General features: G+C 46.1%; 1 protein-coding gene across 1 annotated transcript; it reads right to left on the minus strand.

The window, feature by feature from the left end:
* Positions 1 to 6,324: 6,324 nt before the first annotated feature.
* Positions 6,325 to 7,212, minus strand: LOC130030316 (transmembrane epididymal protein 1A-like). Its single transcript, XM_056121560.1, has one exon. The coding sequence runs from the start codon at positions 7,210 to 7,212 to the stop codon at positions 6,325 to 6,327; it is 888 nt and encodes a 295-aa protein (XP_055977535.1).
* Positions 7,213 to 27,045: the final 19,833 nt, after the last annotated feature.

The following is a 27,045-nucleotide window of genomic DNA, read 5'->3' on the forward strand; positions in this document are numbered from 1 at the left end:
ATTCATTTCCCTTGAACTTCAGGTTCATACTTTCACCCATTTTCAGAACAACACCTCAAACGTCTTCATTCCATTAGAATTGATCTCTTCTCCTTGGGACCGCAGGTGTTGATTTTCTCAAGGATGGCCCTGACTTTGCTCCACAGCTGACCAAGCACTGGCCTCTCTTGCTCTCCCCCTCCCTCTTGCTTTACTGTTCTTCAGGCTCATCAGGGACTCTTTTTTTTCACTTTTATTTATTTATTTTTTAAATTTTTATTAGTGAGACACCATGTGATACAGTTGTAGACTTACAAATTTTTGTGCTTGGGTTTCAGTTATATAATGATTTAATACCCATCCCTCCACCAGTGCCCATTTCCCACCACCACGGATCCCAGTATTCCTCCCACCCCGGAGGTTTGCTCCATGGCTTGGAGGCCAACCGCACATGCTAGGGGAAAAAAGAGCTCAGATAGAGAAGGGAGCACCAAATAAAGGATGTTGGGAGGATCCTCCCAGGATGAGAGAAGCATGCTGAAAGTAGACTATAGACCAAACATGATTGCCACTCATCAGGGACTCTTTGACCATTTCCTATGCTCCCAATCTATATGCAAGCACTTCTCTCCTCACCAGCCTCCTCACCTGTCTACCTTCTAACTGCTCTTCCCCCCTCCAGGGTTCTCTTCTCTGGGCCTCACTCCACACTGAACTCCAGCGTTGCTTCAAAAACAGAAATTTGAGCCAGAGAGATGGCGTAAAGGACTAGAGCACATGCTTTGCCTGCAGGTGCCCTGGGTTCAATTCCTGGTATCACATGCTTCCACAGCACAATCAGGAGCCTCCCCTGAGCAAAACATAAATGGAATCATTGTTCTTGGTTCTATCCAAATTCCTTCCTTTGTGTGGAAGGAATCAGATGGGAAGCTGTGATCTGACTGACTAGAGGTGGGTCATCCAATGTGATGGCAATACAGATTTGGTCGTCTTCAGTGGGTCCTAAGTTAAAAGTGGGAACCAAATTATAGAAGATATTAGTTATTACCCAGTCTTTCAAATATTTATTGAGCATCTTTTGTGTGCCCTGTAAGTGTTATGTGCATGGCAGTTCATTGATTTCTCATTCTACTTCTGTGGACTACCCATGCCTCCAAATTTCTTCAGACCTAGAATTCTGAGAAATTTCTCCTGCAGAAAGTTGCATCTCCCCAGGCTGGGAAGTCCTTGGGAAGTCATCATCATTATTTAGTTCCTTCCCACAACTCTAGGCTCTGAGCTCTGATTTCTTCATCCACAGTGGCCTCTTTGGTAATCTATGCCTTGATGCTTGTCTTGCCTCTATGTTTACTGCCATTCTACCTCTGAAATAACTTCCTACCCTCTGGATTCTCCCAGGCAGCAACCAATACTGGGAGAAGACATTGAGGTTGATTTCAAAAATTCTTTAAAATACAGAGCCGCAGTGGGTAGGCTGTTTGCCTTGCACACGGCTGACTTGGGTTTAATCTCCAGTACCCCGCACGGTTCCCTGAGTCCATCAGGAATGACTCCTGAGCAAAGAGCCAGGAGTGATCCCTAAGCACCACTGGATATGGCCCCCTCAAAAAAATAAAAACCTTGGGGCTGGAGTGATAGCACAGTGGGTAGGGTGTTTGCCTTGCACGCGGCCAACCTGGGTTCAATTTCCAACATCCCATATGGTCCCCTGAGCACCGCCAGGAGTAATTCCTGAGTGCAGAGCCAGTAGTAACCCCTGTGCATCACCGGGTGTGACCCAAAAAGAAAAATAAATAAATAAATAAATAATAAAAACCTTTAAAATAATTTTTGATATTTGAAGATGTCTAAAATGTGGGACTGGAGAGATAGTACAATGGGGAGAGTGCTTGCCTTGCATGTCGCTGACCCTGGTTTGATCTCTGGCATCCCTTATGGCCCCCCAAGCACCGTCAGAAATGATTTCTGTATACAGAGTCAGGAGTAACCCCTGAATATCACCTGGTAGGGCACAAAAGCAAAACCAAACAAAGGTGTAAAACAATGGGTAGAGTGCTTGCCTTGCATGTTGCTGACCCTGGTGTAAAACAAAAAGTTCCCTTTCCAAATTGTTTTTTCACTTCTGTTCCCCCAGGCTTCCCACCAGCAATTTCTGGCTAATGAGGCTGTTGGTTCAGTGCAAAGGCTCCTGGGATATGATACCACTCACATGATATATGGCAGCATCATACCGGGCCACCAGTGGTACTGGAGGCCCCCAGGGCCACACCCAGCAATGTTGCTGGGGTCTCCAGTTCTGCACCCTGCCATTCTTGGGATCCTTTAGGTGCCTGGAATCATATCTCAGTTGAGTACCTGCCAGGCATGCGCCCTTGAAGCAGAAGTTTGGAGCAGGACTCCTAAGTGACCCATTCTAGGAGCTGAGCAGAGAAGAGTAAACCATAAATCCTGTTTATGACAAGAATCAAAAAAGCTTCTAAGCATGATCAGGTTGTCTGAACAGGAACTGGGAAACTGTAGTAACAGTCAGTAAGTGTCTGTGTGGAGTTAGAAACAAACTGTGTTAATTACTGATTGTACCAATGGTTGTATAAAAATCACCCGCCCCCTCTGTGCCTCCAAAACAATGTAGTCTGTAAGCGATAGATCAAAGCCCTGTGTGACCTGTACTCGGGGCGCAGTCTGGAAGCATAATAGAGTCCCCCCCATACTTCTCCAGTGACATCTACTTGTTGGTGAGAGTTCTGTAACACCCTAACTGTACCATCTATTCTGTAACACCCTAACTGCACTATCTCCTGTTCCCTTGTCCTCTATATTAAAAAAAATCGCATCACCTTCTTGCATACCTTTTGCTGGCCTTTTTCCTTCTGGAAGGAACAAGGAAGGCGCAGCATCTATAGAGAAGTGTCATAGGCACAAGTGCAGCAGAACGTATAATGATGCAGTTCTTTTATCGGGAGGTTACTATTGTTCCATTAGAAAATCTCAAAAAGTCACGTTGAAATGATGTTTACACAATGCTATGAGTCTGATGGTTAATATTATGTGTCTGTTTGGGTAGGCTATAGTACCAACTATTTTGTCAAACATCCGTCTAATGGCTCTGAAGGGACATTTTTAAACAAGATGATTAACATTTAAATCAGGAGGTTTGAAGTAAGCAGATTGCAAGGATTCCAGACTCAGGATGGCTCCATCAACACTTTCCTGGGCCCTGAGCCTGCTGGCCTGTCTGCAGATTTTGAACTTACCTGTCTTCACAATCTCACGAGCCAGTTCCTTAAGCTCTGTCTGCTCATTCCTAATTGGTTGCGTTTCTGAGAACCCTGACTAATAGACTGGGCAAAGGCCAGATGGGTAAGACCCAGAATTCCCCCACGCAGCACAAATGAAGACAAACAGGATCCACCTCTGTAAATGACTAAATGACTTCCCACCTCTTTCCCTACCACCAACCTTCAGCACCTTGAGGCAGGTCCAGCAACTGATAACACTCAATGACATTTGTTGAGGGGTTATATTTTCACAGGTGATTTTCAGACGGGGTGTGATGCGACTAGCATTTTAAACTTCTTGTTTCCACATTGAATAAGGAGGCGTCTTAACATTATCTTTGGATAAAGAATGCTCTGTGAACAAGGCAAGAGATATGTTTAGCATGAGGCATCCTGCACGTCAATCTGTGTTTTGTCTTCTGGACGTGGGTAGAGCCAGGTTTTGGGGGACCTAAAGCTTGTATATTTTAGAGGCCTCCCTCATCAGCAAAAAGAAGGCAGAAGTCCCTTACAGTCTTTTAGTGGTAGGTAACGTACCAGCACCTGGCTTCGGGGCCTTCCCAGGGTCTCAGAGGAGAGACGAAAGTGAGAGGTCCAGAAGCTTAAGCTTCATCAGCTTCTGATTCAACTTTCCTTTTAGGCAGTTAAGGGTGGGGGGAGGGGCTGGAGCAATAGCACAGCGGGTAGGGCGTTTGCCTTGCACGTGGCTGACCAGGGTTCAATTCCCAGCATCCCATATGGTCCCCTGAGCACTGCCAGGAATCATTCCTGAATGCAGATTCAGGAGTAACCTGAGCATCGCTGATGTGACCCAAAAAGAAAGAAAGAAAGAAAAAAGAATAATAAAAGAGCGGGGGGAAGGATACTCGGCACATTGGTGCACTGGTGGTAGAGAATGGGCACTGGTGGAAGGATGGGTATTCAAACATTGTTCAACTGAAACACAATCATGAAAGCTTGTAAGTCTGTAACTGTATCTCACGGTGATTCGTTAAAATAAAAAAAATTAAAAATAAAAAAAAAGAATGCAGACAGCAAGAAGGGCAGGGGGTAGAGTGGTGTGTGTGTGTGTGTGGGGGGGGGTGCTTAGCCTCTTTTATAGGTTGGTTCTGATTTCTCAGGGAAGAAAACTAGGTCTGGCCTCCTCTCAGCTGCTAGAAGAAGACGCATTTCTTTCCTGGCCACTTGGAGCCTCTCTGCCCTCCACACTCCACTTCCATCCCTGTTTCCACACCCCACATCCTTGCTCCCCCATCTGCCCCCAATCCTTGCCCCTGAGGTCCTGGGCCCATTTCTCACGCCCATGCATGCTGTCACTGGCAGTTTGTGTCCTGAGTTTGCAGTGACTACCTGCAACCTGGCTGGTCTTCTCCCCTGCAGATGCAAATGCTTCTCTCTGTTTCTGGAAGGTTTGCAGTCCCCAGGGGCACTGCTCTTGGGGCTACCCAGGGTCCTTCCTCTAACATTTCCTTCCTCACTGTTCCTTCCTCAGCTGGGCCTAGGTCATCTCACCTTCAGCAGATAAGCAATTTAAAGTGGTGGCTTTGTAAGGGGACCCAGGGACAAGCATTAGGATACAGTTTTCTTTCACTCCCTAGAGGAATCTACCAGCACCCTCTTGTCTTATGAGTGGCTGAAGCAGTATGCAAAGTCCAGGGGATCAGCAGTCTCAGTGTTGTCTCTTGGTTTTCTATTCCTCCATCCTCAGAACCGTGAGGATCACTAGCACCCCACATTTAAGTCCTTTCCCTTCTGCTCCCTTCAACGGAAGTCTGGGCCTTTTCTTTGATCCTGCCCTAGAATCACTCACGCATGACACATGTTGGTGAATCATCGGCTTTACTGACTGGGTTGGAACAATGCACTGTTTCATAGGACATCCAAAGACAAACAATGTAAATGCGAATTTAAAATTATTTTGAGATACGCTTTTTAAATGCTTTCATTTTATTACAGATACTTAAAATATTTTTCTCTTATATGCCTGCTAAATCAGTAGTCACTCCATTCCTGTCATCTCTTGCTCCCCAAGAAGACAGAAGTAGCCTCCTTCAGTATATATATATATATATATATATATATATATATAATATTTATTTGTTTTAGGACCATACCCAGTAATACTCAGAAGTCTCAGGAGTCACTCCTGGCGATGCTCAGGGGTGCAGGGGATCAAACCTGAGTTGACTGCATGCAGGCAAGTGCATTACCCACTGTATTATCTCTCCAGCCCCATTTGATTAAAAATTTTACAATACTATCTGGGGTTGAAGGATGGTTCATAAGGCCAGTGCACATGCATTGCATGCTGGAGGCCCAGGTCCCCCAAGCACTGCTGTGGTCCCAAAGAACAAAACTAAAAAAGGGGGAAAAAATCTCTATATACATCCTAAAACCTTTATTGCTATGCCTCATGTGAAAGAAAAATAGAGTGGAATCAGAGAAGCAAAAGTTCTCACAATGCAAAAATGAAGCCCCTCCAGTTGTGGCAACTGTGACCTCCAGCTACAGGTGCGTCCGAGAACACCCACCCAATCATATACACATACACACATGCACACAGCACACACACACGCATGTGGATGCGTGCACACACACAAATATGCTCACACACATGCACATACATGAATGCACACACATGCACGCACGCACACGCAGGTGCACACACGCACACATGCATGCACACGCTCACACACACACGCACACACACACACACCAACTTTCTGCTAACCAGCCACAACCCTCCCTGAGGCTCCAATGACCCCCTCTCCTCCTCATCTATCTTCCCTTTGGATTCCAAGAGTGGAAGCAAAGTTGGACTCCTTGTTCTCACTGCATGCGTGTTCACAACCAGGATCTGTGCAGAGGAGGAAGGCAGGAAAGACAGCTGGAGAGAAGACAGCAGTGGCGGGAAAGTCAGCCTCAGGGCTGGCAGGTTTATTTAGCAACAAGGAACAAGGTGAGCAAGAAGCAGCCGGAAGCTCCTGGGACAGGCTGTGCTCTAGATCCAAGGCTCCCTGGGAATCCTGGTTCCACAAGGCAGAGAGCACCAGGGCAGCGCTGATGCTCAGATGCCCCCACGGAGCAACTCGGCCTCTGCCTGGAGCTTCTCCAGCTCTTCGTGGCCGTAGCCCGTGGGGCACAGCTGGTACTTGGCCTCCGAGGCCTCGGTCCAGGAGGAGCAGCGATGGTGCCAGAGGCTGCAGAGGCCATAGATGGTGGCCAGCAAGGCCGCTGCTAAGCCCAAGTGCCAGCAGAAGAAGAGGATGACGAAGGCCATGTCCATGGGGTTTTCGGAGCGCCACGGTTGCCCGGTCGGGGGCACGTACATGAGCACCCCCAGCTGCAACATCCAGTTGCTAAGCACTAGCCCCATCCAGACCTTGACCACCCAGACTCCGGGATGGTCCGGGACCCAGATCTCCACGAAGAGTGCCAAGCTGACCAGCAGGGTGGGCACGATGAAGAGGATGTGCACGCGGACCTCCAGGGCACTCTTGTTCCCCAGGTGGCTGGCCATGAGCAGAGCCACCACGAAGAAGGCCAGGGACTCGGCCGCTCTCTCCAGCTTGATGTTCTGTCGGGCCTGGCACGACTGGCTCACAATGTCCACCACACCGCTGACCAGGAAGAAGCCGTACATGGTGACGTGATGCCAGTTGTCCTTGAACAGAAAGGGCCGCCGAGGGTCCTCCCAGTCTACCACCTTCATCCGGTTCACGCCCAGCGGGTAGAAGAACTCGGGGAGGATGCCGGTCATGGTGACCACCACCTTCACCACCCCTTCCACGGGGACCACCTGCCAACACCGGTGTCCCCGCTTCTCTTTGGGGGGCAAGGGGGCTTTGAGAAACCTCTGTCCCCGAAGCAGAGCAAAAGACAGCAGCACGGAGTAGTAGAGAGAGAAGATCAGGAAGATCATCCCTGGCAGGAGGTGTCCAGCGAAGGAGCCCATTGCTTCGGTGTGTTTGGCAGACCAGTCGGGGGATATCCTGCAGGCCTCTTCTCCCAAGCCAGAGTGGCAGCTTCTTGGCTATAGGGAGAGCCCTGGCCGGCCCCACCTCGCCTCCCACACCCAGGAAGGCGGACCTCTGTGCTGGCAATGTGGGGCCACTCCCTGCACTGGCTCTCTGTCAGTAATGTGGGGCACGTCACCCTGTTCCTGACTGAGATCGAATGATATCCATCTGCTCAGGCGTTCCACTCACCTGGGTCCGTCAGCCCCACCTGGTACTGTGGGACGCAGTCCACCGGGTCTGCCTGTCTGCGAGGGGCCAGGCTTCCGTGGGGGATATGAGTTCCTGGGGCACCTGGGCCTTCCTGGGAGTCTCTGGGCCCAGGGGTTGAAGGGAAGCTCAGGAGGAGACAGGTCGAGGGGAGGAATCTTAGGTGGAGAGGTGCAAGCTCTCCCAGCCCCACACTCTGAGTCTAGACTCTCGTCACAGCCGGCCTCTTTGCAGAGGTGACTTGGCATGTGCTGATCCAACTCTTAGTTGCTCTGTTCTTGGGGGTCTAGGGCAGCTTATGTCGCTGGGGGCCCACTCTGGGCTCTGGGATCCTTCTCAGAAGCTTCCTCTTTCCTCCTTATCCTCTGAGGCTAGGGATGGCTCCTAGCAGTGGTAGCACCTCACAGTTAGCTGCACCTCTTGTTTTCTTGAGAGCCTCCACCACCCACCCCAAAGACTTCGGGAAATCTCTTTTGTAGAGAATTTCATAGGAAAAAGGACAAAGTCAGCACTGTGCCCAAGTCTCACATGTGCACAAGTAGCCAAGGTCTTACTGTTGGGCCTGGGGCCCCTTCCCAAGGCTCCACTGTTTTGCTTTAGTGAAGAGCTCATCCTGTCCCTAAAACATGCTATCGGACACAGAGCCCCTCCGGGCCGAAGGTCTAACTGTGTTTGGTGTGGGAGAGCTGCCTGATACTTCTACCAAAAGCCCTCATAAGCTTATTTCTCTTTTAGAATGGTCTTCCAATGCCTGTGGTGGGAATGTTTCGAAGCACATTAACTTCCTGGTTTTGCAGACTTCTCCCTGGAAAGGAGTTCTGCGTCTGCGTGAATTGTGCCCAGCATCCCGCCCTACTGGGTAGGGTTCGCACAAAGGACTTAGTGCTATGATGGAAATGAAGGGAGAGGGAGCAGAACCCTCTGTCTGCCATGTGAGATAACAGAGGGAGGTCATCTGCCAGCCAGGAAATGGGTCTTTCCTAAGGACAGGGGACATCATATTGATGCTTTACTTTTTTACCCTCCAGAAGCGAATTAGATTCTCTCCAGAAGAGAATTAGATACCAGCTGCTTAAACCAATTAAGTCTGTGGTATTTTTGTAATAGCAGCCCAAGATGACTCATCCATTAACTCATTGATTGATTAAGAGTGTGTTTCTTAATTTCTATAAGTTTGTGAAATTTTTGGGTGGTGAAATTTCCAACTGTTAACGATGTCTAATGTCAGTCCCACTGTGCTTAGAGAAGCTATTTTGTATGACCTCTATATTTTAAAAAAATGAGATTGAAGGTGCTGTAACTGTATATCACAACCATGAATATCAATTTATTGTGAACCTGAGACCTATATGACAACAATAGTGAATCAATCAACCAGTATTTTTGAGACTAGACTTATGACCTGACATGGTCTGTTCCGGAGAATGGTCCATGCACACTTGAGAAGAATGCGTGTTCTGTTGCTTTGAGGTAGAATGTTCTTACATATTTGTTAGATCTAGTAGGTTTATTGTGTTGCTGAAGTCCTCTGTTTTTTTTTTGGGGGGGGGGGAGGGGGTGGATGAAAGCCAGTAGAGCTCAGGGATTACTCCTGGCTTTGTGCCAAAGCATCATAGGAGGTGTTCTGGGGACCATATGGGGTGCCAGGGATCAAACCTGGGTCAGTCACACATCCAAGTGCTTTACCTACTGTACTGTCTCTCTTACCCCTAGTTTTCTTGCTTATCTTTTTATTGGTCATTCATCTCATTGCTGAGAGGGATATCAAAGTCTCAGACTATTATTGTAGAACAGTCCTTTTCATCCCTCAATGCAGCACCATTTTATATATATATATATATGTATATATATATTGTCTCTTGAAACACTTTTTGATAATATTTGTTTCATTTGATATCACTTCTCTCTCTCTCTCTCTCTCTCTCTCATACACACACACACACACACACATCTCTGTCTTTTAGTATTCGCACGAAAACTCCCTTTCCATCATTTCATTTTCAAACTACTTGTGCTTTTGGATCAAAAGTGAATTTCTTGTAGATAACATATGGTTGGATCATTTGTGGTGTGTGTGTGTGTGTGTGTGTGTGTGTGTTATTTGCATGTGGGCCTCACACATGCAAATAAGAGATTTGAATGTTACTTCATTACTGAGCTACATCCCAGACCCCTGGTTGGATCATTTTTATTTAGTCTCCCAATCTCCCAAATTTCCTTCCCTTTGTTATTGTGATGACCAGGGCTTGAACATGTGATTGCAGTGTTCACACATACTGCTTACACACACTTGTAAGCAGCATGTGTGAACGGGGTGTTCTGGGGATCTCACTTTTTGTTATAACTCTGGGATGGCAAATATGTTGCTGGGTTGCATTCGGCATGTGGGGTGGTTTGGGGGCTGAATTCTCAAACTCCTTCTACCTTGGATATCTCTGTTTTCTTTCTTTTCTTTTTTTTTTTTAATATAGAAGTGGGGCTGGAGCGATAGTACAGCAGGTAAGGCGTTTGCCTTGCAAGTGACCAATATGGCCAACCCGAGTTCAATTCCTCCACCCCTCTCGGAGAGCCTGGCAAGCTACCGAGAGTATCTTGCCCACACGGCAAAGCCTGGCAAGCTCCCCGTGACGTATTCAATATGCCAAACACAGTAACAAGTCTCACGATGGAGATGTTACTGGGCCCGCTCGAGCAAATCGATGAATAATGGGAGGACCGTGACCGTGACCGAAATATAGGAGTACTGCTATTTATTCAGCCACTGATTAAGCTGTTTGAATTGGTCATGAACTCCACATTATTTTTTTTCAAATTGAATCACCATGAGATACAGTTACAAGGCTTTCATATTCGAGATTCAGGAGTACAATGATCGAACACCCGTCCCTCCACCAGTGCACATTTTCCACCACCATGTCCTCAGAAAACTCCACTCCCCCCACCCCCATCCCAGTCCTCACCCTGCCTCCATGGCAGGCAATTTCCCTAATATTCTCTCTCTGCTTTTGAGCATTATGTTTTGCTTGAATTTTCCCACCACCACTCAAGCCTGCCTGCCAGGGGCAGATGCTGGATCATTTATTGTCCATTTCTCATTTTGAATATCTTAGGTGCTGCAGCCACTTGCTTCTGGAATCCTAGATTGTAAATGATTGAGTTTTAGAGATATTTCTATAGGGCAGTAATCCATTTTGGGATTCAATTGGGCATCTCTGGACCAGGCGGTTGGTGCACTAAGATGGTGCCCGGAGGCACACTGTGGGGGTACCAGCCAGACTGACGAGCGGGTGGGGAGCCAGGGAGGAACAGCCTGGCACCTCTGCCTTTATGCGGCATGGGGATTTAGTCCTGGAACCCGCTTACCTAGGCCTTGCTTGTGGAAGCTCTTAGTCACCAGGATTCTCTCTGGAGTAGGCGGGGAGACTGCACCTGCTCCGTCTGAGGTGTCCCAGTGAAACTGACTTGGTATGGAGCCCAGAGAGATCTCTGGCTCTGTGGTGTCTTCTGGGATTCGCTGTTGTGTCTCTGGCTTTTGATCTCTCTCTCTCTCTCATTCTCTCTCTCTCTCTCTCTCTTTTTTGAGTTTTCTTTTTTTTAATCATGCATTAAGTGGGAAATCTTGGGAATAATTTCTAAACCTGTAAGTTTTCTCATTGGTAAAATGTAGATATAATGACAACATCCACATTATTAGATTGTTGCAAAATGATAGTATAATGTACACAGAATGTGCTCAAACATTGATTAATTGTCAAATGACTGAATGAATAATACTAATATTTACATAGCAATTGTTTCAACTTGTTTAAGTATCAATACTTATCTAAATCTCAAAACAACTCTATAAAGTAGAAATAATTATTATTCCTGGCTTTTGCTCTCTTTCGATATTTATTTATGGGTCTCTAAAGCAAGGCCAGTAATAGAGTTTAGAGGGTGACACTGGAATTGTTTCGTGGGTGTGACTGCCAGTGCTTCATGTGTATTGGGAAGTGGGAAGAGGTATCCCACCCCAACTCTGTGAAAGTCTGGAGATTTCAGTCACAAAAACCGCATACCCAAATTTTCAGCAGATTATATCTTGGTGAGGTCTGTCCTGAGACTGTGGAGTCAGACCAGGGGTATGGCGACAATTTTGGATTGTGGAAGCAAGCCGCTGCTGAGGGCTCTGCTTGGGCAGGCACAGGCCAACCTGCCCCCCTCCGATTTATCCCAGCCTGTTTGGCCATGCATGGGTCCGAGATTAACTGTGGCTTTTGGTCTCTTTAGAGATTTATCTATGGGTCTCTGAGATAAGGCCAATAAATGAGCTTGTTTCGCTAAGCAGGAGGTGGTTTGTGTGCATGACTCCACGTATCTAACTTTTGGCCGTTTAAATTTCTCGGTAAACTTGGTCCCAAGTGGTTGGGGTCCGGCCAAATGCACAGTGGCAATTTTGGCGTATCAGGAAGCCTGAAGGCACCATCAGGCTTCTGATGCACTCATCTCGCAGATACAGGTTGACCTGTTGGCAGCATCATACCCCCTGTATTCTATTTTTTAATTGGAGAATTCAATCCAGTTACAGATTAAAAGCTATTTTGCTATCCGCTGTGGGTCTTGCAGGGTCCAAATTCTGAGCCTTTTTCTTGTTTATTTTATTTTGGGGGTCCACTCCCAGAAGTTCTCAAGGCTTGTTCCTGCCTCTGTGTTCAGGGATGACTGCTGGTGATACTGCATATGTGGTTCCAGGGATCAAACCCAGGTCAATCACATGCAAAGCAAGTGCCCTTCCTGTGTTAGGGCACTCACTCTCTGCCCCCATTCCAACAAAAGCTCTAATTCTATATAGTTCTGTTTTTTTTTTTATCCCCTTTCAGTTATTGATGCCACAAAATCTTGTCTTTGTGTATTTTGTGCCTAAGAGCATAGGTTACATATTGGGGTTTTTGTTTATTTTTGTTTATTCACAGAAATGGTGCTCAAGGGCTACCACTGGCTCTTTGCTTGCCATTACTCCTGGCAGTCATGATACTATCAAAACCTGATAACAAAGCCCCAGCAGCTGCTCCCACACCCCAACGCCACCGCCGTGCCTCTGACTGGACCCCACTGCCTTAGGACTAAGCACCACAGGGAACCTTATCTGCTGAAAACTCCAGGGACATGGGTCTTTGTGGCTGAGAACTTCTCAGAGTCGGGGTGGGTGACCTCTCCCCACCTCCCAGTACTTCCAGAAGACCTGGCAGCCATGCCCAGTTAAATACTTAACTGTTCAGTTAGCCTCCCAGTTAAATGGAGTGACATTCTAAACTCTCCAATACTGACCTCCCAGTGGTAGCACACCAGATTAGATGGGATGTAACGTCGAAGCCAACCAGTGTCGACCAACAAAAATCTTAATGCAGAAGGCTGAACTTGCCACAGTAGCTTGGTAAAACCTCAGAAAAGAACTTAACGTCCCCATGGTGAGATACAACGATTTTCACAAATTTTCTCCTATAGAAATATTTTCTGATCATTCCTTCGGCCATTTAGTGGTAACAAGCTATATAAAATAAATTATTGTGGGCCTGCTAGAAGGGCAGGTTGAGGGGTGGTTGGGAAAATAGAGACAGTGGTGGAGGGAAGGTGACAGTGGTGGTGAGATTGGGGTCAGAATATTGAATGCCTGTAACAAGTCATCAGGAACAACTTTGTAAACCACAGTGTTTAAATAAAGTGGGGGAAAAAGACCTTATAGTACCAAGGACGGAAACTGGGTCTCCTGTGTAAGAAACATGTGCTCAGCTTGTTGGGCTATCTCTTCATCCTTTACTCACCACCTCTTAAATTGTATACAGAACAAAATTACACACTAAAGTTACAATAGTACCAGCTTTTATAATTGCCCAGGTGTTTATCTTTACTAAAATCTTTTTTTCCCCGTTTCATCCTGTGACTTCCTTAGTACTTCTTGTTGAGCAGATTTACAATTCTGTTTTCCTTTTCCCTTCTCTTCTCTCATTCTGGGACACTCCCAGCACTGACATTGGTCTGCTTGAAAGTCCCTTGTACATCTTATTGAAGACCTTTCTTCAGACAGGACCACTTCGAGTGCTCTTTAAGTTTACTGAGTTTTCTGCTGATCAAGTCTGCCTTTGAATCTCTCTCTAGTGAATCTTTCCTTTCAATCATTCTTTGAAGCTCCAGAATTTCTTTTCAGGTTTAAAAAAATGTTTTTTTAAACACCCAAGTTTAATTTAATTTAATTTATTTATTTTGAGTCATACCTGGCGATGCTCAGAAGTTACTCCTGGCTCTGCACTCAGGAATTAATTCCTGGCAGTGCATGGGTGGACCATATGGGATGCTGGGGATAAAACCTGGATCAGCTGCATGCAAAGCAAATGCCCTCCCCACTGTGCTATCATTCCCATCCCCTAAAAAATGTTTTAAACTATTTTCATTGGCTTCTTAATTTTGTTTGTACCTAATTTCCTTGTGTTTTCCTTCAAATCTTTTAACATCTTCAGGATAACTATTTTGAAACTTTTTCTTGTAGTCTGTTCATTGGGTATTCTCAGGAATAATTTTTGTGTTTCTAAGATTTCCTTTTCCTTTTTCTTCTATTAAGCCATGATTTTCCTGTCTATTGTATATTCTATGATTTGTTTTTTGATTGAAAATGGGACATGTGAATCAGGTAATGTGGTGACTCTCGAAATCAGATTCCTTTTTTCCAGAGTTTGCTGATTTTTATCTTTGACTTTTATAGGCTAACCTGTAAGCTGGTGCTTACTTTGAGATATAAACATCCGGTCTTGTTGGGTGTCTCTTAGTCTACTCCTTTCCTTGAGCATATGCAGTGAATTTCTAAATTTCCATGGATATGCAATTATTCTTGTGTTTCATAATTCTTTTCTGCAGGGTTGAAAGCTCCTGAGCAGTGGTCAGACCAGGGGCCACTCCTGTGATACTCAGTCAAACTGGCCAGATGGTTCATTGCTAGGAACTGGGTATATGGTCTTCTCTGTCCCTGCGTTGCAAGGAGCCGTGGGTTTTAAGTACTTGGGGGCCTCCAGAGCACATTAAGGGGTCTCCAAGGCTATCAGCGGTGATGCCTGGGGGTTTAGTAGTATCAGGGTTTGAACTCAGGCTCAAGAGCATTCAAAGCATGAACCCCTAAACATGGAGCTTTCTCCACAGTCCTTTTGAATATCAGCCTTTTAATGTCTGATTCCCAAAGGCCGAAAAGAAGAAAAATAAAAGAGGAAACTGTGTTGACTCTTTAAATATCCTGGATGTTGCTTTAGCCAGAGACGGAGGAGTCTTGCAATAAAGGCAGGCCCGTGATGGCTGCCTAACCCTGTGTATGCACCTCTGTAATCTGAAGTAGCAACCAATGGTGGTCAGAGAGATAGTGCAGGGGTTAAAGCACCTGCCTTGCATGCAGATGATCCCAGTTCAATTCCCAGTATCACATACAACCCCCCAGCACTACTAGGGGTGACCCTGAGCACAGAGCCAGGAGCAAGGCCTGAGTTCAACAAGGTGTGCCCCCCACACTAGACAAAACAAACAGAAATCAGATTTCTCATATTTGTAGAATAGGGTCCCCTTTCCTACCCTTGCTCCTGCCACCTGTTTCCAGGCTGATCACATGACTGGATCACGTGTCTGCCTGCCTGCTATGAGGTTGGGTGGGAGATGGGGGACCACCGGTGAACTAATGTCTGAGAAGTACGAGATCAACAATATTCTATCCACACTTCCTCTGAAAGTTTCCAGGCTTCAGTTGACTCCATAGTTCCAAAATGGAATATATTAGTACAATAGTTGTTGAGGGGTGTGGTGGGGGCATATTCCTGGGGCTCTATCTTCCTAGAATCTCCATTGGTCCCCTTTGAATATTTTTATCTAAGTGTGGAGTGAGTGTGTTCTGGGAATCAAATCCAGGGCTTCACACAGCAGCAAACACTGAGCCACATCCCAGTTATATTTTCTATTGTTTTAATTGATATTTCCATCACTGTATCACTGTCGTACTGTTGTTTATCAATTTCCTTGAGCAGGCACCAGTAATGTCTCCTTCGTCCTAGCCCTAAGATTTTAGAAAGTGCCACATTCGAGGCTCTTTCAGGGTCAGGAGAATAAGACCCATCATTGTTACTGGTTTTTGGCATATTGAATACGCCACAGGGAGTTTGCCAGACTCTGCTGTGTGGGCAGGATACTGTTGGTAGCCTGCCAGGTTCTCCGGGAGCTGGGTTTTATAGTCTCTGGGTCTTGGCCGTTGATTGGGATTACACGATGCCGGGGGCAGTTGGTGGGTGTAACACCTACATACTGGAAGATGGGGGATCTGGGTGGAGGAGGCCCAGTCCCAATCTGAGCAGGCTTGGAGATCTACGCCCCGGGTCCCGCACACCTGGGTTCCTCTGCCAGTTTCTTCATGCCTGAGGCTCGTCTGAATGTGTGGAGAGTGGTCTTAAACATGGCTGTGGCTGGCTCCAGAGGTCCTCAGCTGCTGGGGCTCTGCTCAGGGTGGGGAGGGGCCCCAGTGAAGACAGCCAGGCGTGGAGGCAGGATACTCTGCGCAGTTCTCTTCTGGGAGCTGGGTTTTATAGTCTCATTATATCCACCAATTGCCTTCCCTCCCCGTGTAATCCCATCAATGGTCAAGACCCAGAGACTATAAAACCCAGATATTTCCATGGTGACCTAAATTATTTTCTTCATTTCATCCACATATTCCTTTTGTTCCTGGGTCACCTTTAAGATAGCTGTTTTAAAGTCTTTATCTAGTATGTCCACCACTTTCTCATAGTGAGTTTCTGTAGATTCTGTTTGCTTCCCTTTGGATGGCTGTCCTGTCCGGTTTCTTTTTATACCTTGTGATATTTTATTACGTTGAGAATTGGACACTTGAATGTGTGGCTAAAAAAGGGATGGTCTAAACCGCCGAGCACAGTTTTAGTATGTGCAGGACCCCAAGCTCAATCCGCAGTGCTTTATCTCTCTCCAACTTGAGCACTTCCTCATGGAGCTCCTATACAAACTGATAATAAAACAAAATAGGTATTTCTTTCCATTTCACCCTTCCATTCATTGCTGTGTTGATTTTTGTTGCAGTGACTAGGGGTTGCACACACGCCTGGCTGTGATGCTTACAGGTTTTTTTTTTTTTTTTAAATTAATTTAAGCGGTGGTGTTGGCTAGGGGTCAGCACTCAAGTTGCAGTATTCACACACTTGACTATGGTGTGCACTGAGGTTCACACTCCTTTAGTTGTACACCCACTCTCCAGGGTCACTGCTTAATAGAGGCACATGAATTGTGAGTGTGGTGTCTGCAGACAGTCATACCCATTTTTGTAGTGTTTCCAAGGCCGCAATGCAGCTGGACACTGCTGGCCAGGCCAGGGATCACAGAGGACTGACAGGCTCCAAATAGCAGAAGGGCCCAGAGAGTGCTCAACACAGTTTGGACTCTGGAAATTTGAACTTAGGGTTGTGGGCTTGCAAGGCAGGTGCTCATGAAAGATAGAGAAACAAAGGCAACGCCATGACAGGCTCATAAAGAAGCCAGAAGAATGAGGCCTGGGTTTCAGTTCCAGAATTCCTGGAATTGAGTACTGAGTCTTGGAACTAAGTCATGATTTCCCTGAAGTGAGATTGCCATAGTGAAGTCAACTAAAATTACCAACCAGGTGCAGGTAGGACCCCCCACCCCGTCCCTAACCCCCCTCCCCAACTATGTAACTCTTATGTAACCTTTACATAACTCTGACTTATAACCTTTCACCTAAGTATAAGTAGTGAAAAGCCCCTCAGACTGCGGCCAAAAGGCCCGTGGAAAGTCCCTCTTATGTAATTCTATGGTATAAAAGCCCCTCACTTTTGAGACTCGGGGCCACTCATTCCAAGAAGGCTGCCACTGAGTTGGTGAACCGGACAAGAGCCCTAGCTCAAGCTAGCTGAGCTAGCCAATAAAGACCCTTAACTTTTTGCATTGCAACTTGTCTTCATGTGATTTCTCTGGGGAGATCTCAGCCCGGTTTAACACTTGAAGTTAGTGATTTTTGACTGGGGGTGGGACAGATGACTCCAAAATAATCCAAGGGGGCCACAGGTAAAAACCACATGAGGGGGTCACATCATAAGACTAGGAGGCCAGCCAGGAGCATGGGAGGGCCATGGGAAGAAAACAAAGTAGCCACATTTGGGAAAAGGGCAAGGAACACTGACCTACATCATGGTGCTATTTCCTCTAGGCCACCAAAATGAATAGGATAGGGCAACACTGAAAACTAAGTTGTTTCCCCCCTTTTCAGTTTTCCAACTGGCACAGGTTTATCATGGCCTCCTGGGTCCAGTGTTGGTGAATACACAGAGGCTGTGTCTAGTCCAGATGGGAGAATCACAGCAAAGCCTCCAGCACTGTATAGCCAGACCGTAGCTTTGTCGACGGTGACACTCACGCTTGTTTTGAGATTTGCTCTGGGGATCTGCTGGAGGCTGAAGGTTGCCCTTGCTACCTGGGATACCAGATGATCATTTGATCTAGGCGTTCTCTGCTCTAATATCAAACATGCCTAGTAATCGTCCATCTTCAAACAGAAATGGTTGGGTGAGGATAGGTCTGAGCCTGCCCTGACAGCACAGATGAATGGCCTGGATGTGTGCTTCATGTTCCAAGAATGCCTTCTCCTCTCTCTGCTCCCTCGACCCACATTCGTGGCCATGTGATACATACCCATGACTGCTGAGTGGGAATCCTGTGAGCTTGGTTCCAGATGGCTTTACAGGAACGCAGAGAGCCCTACAGCCTACTCCAGATGGCCCTGCAGTGCTGCCGAGACAGGGAACACTTGCAGGGGGCAGAACCCAGAGTGTATTGATGGTTGGTTCTTGTTTGTTTGTGGTTTCACCTCAGCAGTGACCCAGGGGCTACTCCTGGCCCTGTGCTCAAGGGTTACACCCAGTGGTGCTCAAGAGAACGTGCAGTGCTGGGTATTAAACCTAGGCCTCCTGCCTGTGCTCAGCCCACCAAACTTTCTGCAGAATTTTTAATTTTTCTTTTTGGGTCACACCCGGTGATGCACAGGGTTTACTTCTGGCTCTGCACTCAGGAATTACTTCTGGCGATGCTCAGGGGACCATATGGGATGCTGGGAATCGAACCTGGGTCGGCCACGTGCAAGGCAAACACCCTACCCGGTTGTGCTATAGCTCCAGCCCCTCTGCAGAGTGTTTAATTCTTTCATTTTCTGCTTTTGCTCCAAAGATTCACAAACCACTAACTCAGGGGGAGTAGTTCAAATCAGGTCATGTGATCAGTAGCTTAGAGATAAGAGGACAAGATTGCTGATAAAAAGGCTTGGGGAAGAGTTGGCTAGGATTCTCAGGAAGGACTCAGGGTATTTGTGTCTTGGGTGAATATTCCCCTGGGGTGTGGGTAGGGTGTCAGTAGCTAGGGAGAGCCCACTCTGCATTTTCTCCACTTCTGGCCATTCTCAGTGGACAGAGAGTCCCTGGGGAGGGACAGGCTTCCTCTGTGGCCTTTCCACAGAGTCTCCTCACAGACAATGACAGGATTTCTCCACTCAGTGGCCAACAGAAAAGGTGGTAAAGAACATTAAAGGGTCATAGAGAGAGCTCAAAGACTGGGGTGCAGGTTTTACAGGTAAGAGCATCTCCCAGCACTGCCAGGAACAACCCCTGAGCACAGAGCTGGGAGTAGTCCCAGAGCACTCCAGGTGTGACCCCCCACAAACAAAATGATAATAAAGAATGGGTCCTGGAGAGATAGTACAGCAAGTAAGGTACTTGCCTTCCACATGATTGACCTGGGTTCAATCCCCAGCATCCCATATGGTCTGCCAAGCCTTACCAGGAGTGATCCCTGAGTGCAGAGTCAGGACTGAACCCTGAGCACCGCCGAGTATGACCCAAACAATAAAAGCAAGGAGTGACTGCCCCAAATTTTAAGGCTACTACAAAAGTGAATGGCTAGAGTAATTACTTTTTCCAGTCCAAGCAACACAAGAGTGTTCAAGTTTTAACCCTGTGGGAAGAGTGCCCACTCGTAGTCCCTGGTAATGTCCCTGAGCTGGAAGCGGACGGAATCTTTTTTTTTTTAATTTTATTGATTCACCATGAGATGTAGTTACAAGCTTTCATGTCTGAATTACAATCACACAGTGATCAAACACCCATCCCTCCACCAGTGCAAATTCCCTACCACCAATATCCCCAGTATACCCCCACCTTTCCCACCTTCCCACTGCCTCTATGGTAGACAATATTCCCCTCCCCCCCCCTCTACTTTTGGGCGTTATGGTTTGCAATGCAGATACTGAGAGGTTATCATGTTTGTTCCTTTATCTACTTTTGGCACATATCTCCCATCCCAACCGATCTCCAGCCATAATTTTCTTAGTGATCCCTTCTCTATTTCAGCTGTCTTCTCCCCGCTCACTCATGAGGCAGGCTTCCAACTATGGAGCAAACTTCCTGAACCTTCTATCTACTGTCCTTGGGTGTAGGTCTTGTATTATGTTATTTTATATTCCACAAATGAGTATAGTCCTTCTATATCTGTCCCTCTCTTTCTGACTCATTTCACACAGCATGATACTCTCCAGGTCTATCCACTTATAAACAAATTTTACGCCTTCATCTCTTTTAGCAGCTGCATAATATTTCATTGTGTTGATGTACCAAAGTTTCTTTAACCAATTGTCTGTTCTCTGGCACTTGGGTTGTTTCCAGATTTTGGCTATTGTGAACAGTGCTGCAATGAACATATAGGTACAGATGTCATTTCTACTGTGCTTTTTTGCAACCTTGGGATATATTCCTAGAAGTGGTATTGTGGGGTCATATGGAAGCTCAATTTCTAGTTTTTGAAGGACCGTCCATATTGTTTTCCAAAAATGCTGGACCAGACGGCATTCCCACCAACAGTGAAAAAGCGTCCCTTTTTTTCCCACATCCATGCCACCACTGGTTGCTTTTGTTCTTTTGAATGTTTGCCAGTCTCTGTGGTGTGAGATGATATTTCATTGTTGTTTTGATTTGCATCTCCCTGATGATTAGCGATGTGGAGCATTTTTTCATGTGCCTTTTGGCCATTTGTATTTCTTTTTTGAGGAAGCTTCTGTTCATTTCTTCTCCCCATTTTTTGATGGGTTGGAGGTTTTTTTCTTATATAATTCTACTAGTGTCTTGTAAATCCTGGATATTAATTCCTTATCAGATGGGTATTGTGTAAATATTCTTTCCCATTCTGTGGGCTGTCTCTGTATTTTGGTCACTGTTTCTTTTGAAGTGCAGACGCTTCTTAGTTTGATGTAGTCCCATTTGTTTATGTTTATTTCCACTTGCTTGGTCAGTGCTGTTTCATCCTTAAAGATGCTTTTAGCTTCAATGTCATGGAGGGTTCTGCCTACATTTTCCTCTATGTACCTTATGGATTGATGTCTGATATTGAGGTCTTTAATCCACTTTGATCTGACTTTTGTGCCTGGCATTAGACAGAGGTCATAGTTCATTTTTTTGCAGGTAGCTGTCCAGTTTTCTCAGCACCACTTGTTGAAGAGTCTCTCCTTGTTCCACTTCACATTTATTGCTCCTTTGTCAAAGATTAAGTGATCATATATTTGGGAATCTGTGACAGAATATTCAACTCTGTTCCATTGGTCTGCAGGTCTAGCCCAGTACCATGCTGTTTTAATTACTACTGCTTTGTAGTATAGTTTGAAGTTGGGGAGGGTGATGCCACCCATCTTCTTTTTCCCAAGGATTGTTTTAGCTATTCGTGGGGGTTTATTGTTCCATATGAATTTCAGGTTTAAGAATGCAAGGTTTAAGAAGAAGACTCCCAGAACAACCACCAACTGGGAACTCTTTGGCTCTGTTGCAGCAACATGGGAAGATGCCGTCATTGACAACATTGATGAGGAATACAATCGAATGATTCAGCACCTCCATGATTGTGCAAGGAATGCCAAGAGAGAGATAACCACAAAAAACCGTCTTTCTTCGAACACTCTTGAACTTATTCGCCAACGTGGCGTGGCACGTGCCTCAGGCAACCACAAGCAAACGTCCGAACTGGCAAAACAGTGCAGAAAAGCCATCAAGGATGACCTCAAAAACAGGAGAGCAGCAGTACTGGTAGATGCAGCAGAAGCTGGGAAAAACATTCGTAATGCCCGCCTGTCCTTCACCAACTACAAAACCAAGATGACTGCCCTCCGACATCATGATGGATCTATCACATCTTCCAGAAGGGCAATGGAGAAGATTATTCATGAATTCTACTCAGATCTCTTTAATAGCCACATCCACTTGCCCACATACCACATACCACATGATGGATATGTCGTTCCCAATGTTCTCCCTTCCGAAATCCAACATGCCATCTCGTCGGTAAAGAAACAAAAAGCACCTGGCCCAGACAAGATCAGACCTGAACACCTGAAGAACTTACCATCAGTACTCATCAATACATTAGCTCGACTCTTCACACGCTACCTGTCTGAATGCAAGGTTCCATCCCAATGGAAAACCAGCAAGACTGTACTACTATACAAGAAAGGAGACATCCACGACATTGGCAACTATCGCCCAATCTGCCTATTGTCTGTCATCTACAAACTATTCACTCGAGTCATCCTGAATAGGATTAGCAGAACACTAGATGAAGGACAACCATGTGAACAAGCTGGATTCCGAAAAGGATTCAGTACCATCGACCATATCCACACAATAACCAAGCTCATTGAGGTATCTCGGGAGTTCAAGATGCCGCTCTGTCTAACGTTCATTGATTTAAAGAAGGCCTTTGATTCTGTTGAGACGGAAGCGGTCATGGAAGCCCTAGCCAATCAGGGCGTACAAACTCAATACATCAGGATCCTTCGTGAGCTCTATTGCGGATTCACTACCAAGATCTCACCATTCTACAAAGAAGTAATCATCCATATCAAGAGAGGGGTTCGGCAGGGTGATACCATTTCACCAAAACTCTTCAGTGCCACCCTCGAGAACATCATGCGACGACTAGAATGGGAAAACATGGGAGTGAAGATAGATGGTCGGCAACTACACCACCTCCGCTTTGCTGATGACATCGTTCTAATAACACCAAACATCAGCCAAGCGGCACAAATGCTTGCGGACTTTGACCGTGAGTGTGGAAAGGTTGGACTACAGCTGAATCTTACGAAGACAATGTTTATGAGAAACAGCCTTGTTCCTGACGCTCCATTCGCTCTCAACGGAACCACCATCTCCGAATGCAACAGTTATATATACTTAGGTCGAGAAATCAACATGATGAATGACCTGGCACCTGAGTTACGCAGGAGGAAGAGAGTGGCTTGGAATGCCTTCAAGAGCATTGAAGAAATAACTAAAAGGACAAAGAACCTCCAACTACGAGCACATCTCTTTGATTCCACTATTCTTCCTGCATTAACATATGCCTCAGAGACCTGGACCCTACGAAAACAGGATGAGAACACTATTCGGGTCTCTCAAAGAGGAATCGAAAGAACTATGCTTGGAATATCACGATTCACTCAAATGAGAGATAGAATCCGGAGTTCTGATCTTCGTCAACGCTCAAGAATCAGAGACGCTGTCTCATTTGCCAAGACATCAAAAATCAGATGGGCTGGACATGTAATGAGGTTTACAGACAACCGCTGGACTAGAGCCATTACTGATTGGATTCCACGAGACATCAAAAGATCACGTGGACGCCCACCTATAAGATGGTCAGACTTCTTCGTCAAGACCCTAAATGATCGGTTTGAGGCTCTACATGTTCCTAAAACGAACAGATACCATTGGGCTACGCTAGCACGCAACCGGGATGAATGGAGACGTTACTGGCACCCGCTCGAATAAATCGATGAATAACGGGGATTAAGTGATTAAGTGATTAAGTGATGAATTTCAGGAGCGTTTCATCTATTTCTTTGAAAAATGTCATGGGTATCCTGATAGGGAAGTGGAGGGAATCTTATGGCTCTCCCAGGCACCAGGTGGGCTGCGCGAGAGTTTCTATAAACATGGGGATGGAGACTGTGGTGACACAGCCTGTGGGGAGGAGATGGTGTACACGGGCAGTGGAAGCAACAGGCGGTGCCTCCAGGATCCTGGGTGGGCAGGGCTAGCAAAAGCTCTGATGGACTCACTCTCCAAGAATACTACCACCAGCACCAGGCACAGTTTCAGGCAGGAAGACACGAAAGAAGAGACTGAGTAAATACACACACACACATATACACATACATATATTCTGATATATATATATATTTCTGATATATATTTATCACATATATTTATACATATAAATATATACCAGAAACATGGTAAGGGGTGATAAACAATAAGCACTAGCACCACCACCCACCCCAGGAATCTGCTGCAAGTGACCGGATTGAGCCATCAAAGAAGCTGCTTGTGGAACTAATACTTAAAACAAGACCAAAATGATGCCAGAGTCCAGCCCCGCAATTTCTTTTTCCTTTTTGGTTTTCTGGGGCCACACCTGGCAATGCTCAGGGCTTACTCCTGGCTCTGCACTCAGGGATCACTCCAGGCAGTGCTTGGAGGGATCAGAGGGGGTGAGGGGGATCAAACCCAGGTCGGCCATGTGCAAGGCAAGAGCCCTACCCGCTGTATTAGTGCACCCGCCCAGCCTTGCAAACTCAAACTGAAAGGGTCAGTGTCACATAAAGACCAGAGGAGGAGAACGAAGGCAAAGACCCAGGTAAGCCCACCCCACCCTGCCGTGCTCCCCAATAGATGATGTTACTGTTTCCAATCTTCCCTGGAATGTCCATCCCTTCCTAACCAGAGCTAAGTGTTTTTCCTCTCATCAAAAACCTTCATGGTGCCTACTCCAGATGGAATCCCGGTGACCAAGAGCTTCCACGAGTAAGGCCCAGGTATGCGGGTTCCAAGCCTGAATCTCCAGGATGCATGGCGGCAGAGTACCTGGACTGTTCCTCCCTGGGTCCCCGCCCACCCAGCATACTGGCTGTCATGCCCACAATTTGCCTCCGGGTGCCATCTTAGTGCACCAACAGCCCTGGCCCAGAGACACAGCAGCAAGTCCCAGAAGACACCACAGCATGGGGGATCTCTCTGGGCCCCATACTGAGCCAATTTCACCGAGGCATCCCAAATGGAGCAGGTGCTCTCTCCCCTCCTACTCCAGATGGAATCCTAGTGACCAAGAGCTTCCACAGGCAAGGCCCAGGTATGTGGGTTCCAGGACTGAATCTCCAGGCCACATGGCAGCAGAGGACCCAGGCTGTCCCTCCTTAGGTGCCCACCCACCCAGCAGACTCACTGTCACACCCACCACTTGCCTCCAGGTGCCATCTTAGCGCAGCAACAGCCCTGGCCCAGAGACTCCAATTGAATCCCAAAATGTATTAGTGCCATACAGAGATGTCTCTGGAACCCAATCATTTACAATCTAGAAATTTACATGAACAATCGCAGCCATGAGAGCTCTCATGATATTCAAAATGAGCAATGAAAAATAAATTATCTAGCGTCTGCCCCTGGCAGGTAGGCTTGAATAGTGGTGGGAAATTTTGAGCAAAACATAATGCTCAAAATGAGAGAGAGAGTATTGGGGAAATTGTCTCTCATAGAGGTAGGGTGAGGACTGGGATGTGGGTGGTGGAAAATGTGCACTGGTGGAGGTATGGGTGTCCCATCATTGTATTGCTGGATCTCAAACATGAAAGCTTTGTAACTCTATCTCATGGTGATACAATTTAAAAAAAAAAAGTAATGTGGAGTTCATGCCCAATTCAATCAGCTTAATCAATAGCTGAACTAGCAGTACTCCTACATTCTCAAACAAAACAAAACAAAACCTTCATGGGATTGTGTCACTTCAAGTAATAAGGACACAAGTGACTGTCTTTTTGTCTGCATTTGATAATGAGCAAGCATTATTTTTTGTAATCAGGAACTGTCTGAAAATTTGACATCAATGATCCAGTTTTCCAGTACATAGAGGACAAAAAAGGGCTTGGGGTAGAAGGCATCAAAATATGGACATTGAGACTAGCAATATTGCAGGAAATGTTAATTGTGTTTCTTTTTTTGCACTTTTCAGTGTTCTATGAAGGATTATTAATTTAATTTTATGGTAAAATTATGAAGATGAAAACAATTTTATAAATATACTCCTCAGTCAGCAAAATGTTTATTCGTATATCTATACTTTAGTGTACAATTATTAAGAGAAAATGTCATCTTGGCAATTTGTAAAGACACTGAAAAGTCAAAAAAAAAAGAACAAGTGAAAAGAGTAATAGAAACCAGTGAAGGCCAGCAGAGCGAACAAGTGTTAACATTCTGTCATGCTTCCAGGGTTTAAATAAACACTTGAATCCTCCAAACCTCTTCCCACACCTCCCTCCCTCCCTCGGTTGCAAGAACTATTATGTGCATTTGGTGCAGATATTTCCTGTCACCCTGTCATTCTGTAGATGTTTGCTTCCCTTTCTGTGTGTCTTTCCCAGCCTTTCTCTCGGATCTGAGAGTTCTCCATGTATTTCCAGTTCTGCAGAAATAAGCGGGGAGCTCATCCTCGAACAAGGCACTGGTCATGGCCCAGTTAGCACCCATGTCAGTGAAGTTCCTTAGTCATGAAGTCACTGCAGTTAAAAATGAAGGAGTGGGGGATTCTACAATGGTGCAAAAATACAGTTGATGGGAACCATATGTCTGAGTGGCTGCGTTCCAGTAAAGCTGGGTGAGTGCAGATGTGTTGAACCTAAATGCTTCTACTCCCAACTCTTACTTCATCCACAGGGTAACTGGGTAAATGCGACTAACCCTCACCAAGGCCTCCCCCAGGTCCCAAGTGCCCCTGAGTCCCTGGTGTGTTGGTGTCGCCCCATCACTCAAGCTGGCAGACACAAGTAATCTGCATTCTGCGTCTTCCTGGCTTTCAAAAGAAAACTGTGTCTGATAATAATCTTTACCCTTGTTGACTGATAAGCATAATTTTTATCAGATGCACTTCAGGTGCTATAGGGACAGATTCCTGAAAGTAAACCTGATTTTTAATCCAGTGGTGTCAAGGCTGCTCATTGGAATCACGGAAGCACCTTAAAAATACTTGCCTTTTCCATCTCGTCCCCTCCACCCCCACCTACAGCCCCTCACCACGGACATTGTGACTTAGCTGGCCAGGGGTTGGATCTGGGCATTCATGCTTTTCTCCAATCTCCCAGTGAAGATAACTAAATGAACAAATGAACAAAAAAAAATCTTAGAACAGAGAACAAAATAGTGCTTAGTAAAGGATAAGAAAGGAAAGGTTGGATAAATCAAGTAAAAAGGAGTTGAATGTGTGGTCGGAGAGATAGAACAGAGGGTAGGGAACTTGCCTTGCATGTGGCCAACCCGGATTTGTTCCCCGGTGTCCCATATGGTCCCCTGAATCCTGTCAGAATGGATTCCTGAGTGTAGAGTTAGTAGTAACCCCTCAGGACCACCAGATGTGGCCAAAAAACAAACAAACAAAAAAGCAGGGGGCTGATTGCGTATGAA

The sequence above is a fragment of the Sorex fumeus genome, unplaced genomic scaffold (assembly GCF_029834395.1).
Source record: "Sorex fumeus unplaced genomic scaffold, SorFum_2.1 ptg000044l, whole genome shotgun sequence".
Lineage (NCBI taxonomy): Eukaryota > Metazoa > Chordata > Mammalia > Eulipotyphla > Soricidae > Sorex > Sorex fumeus.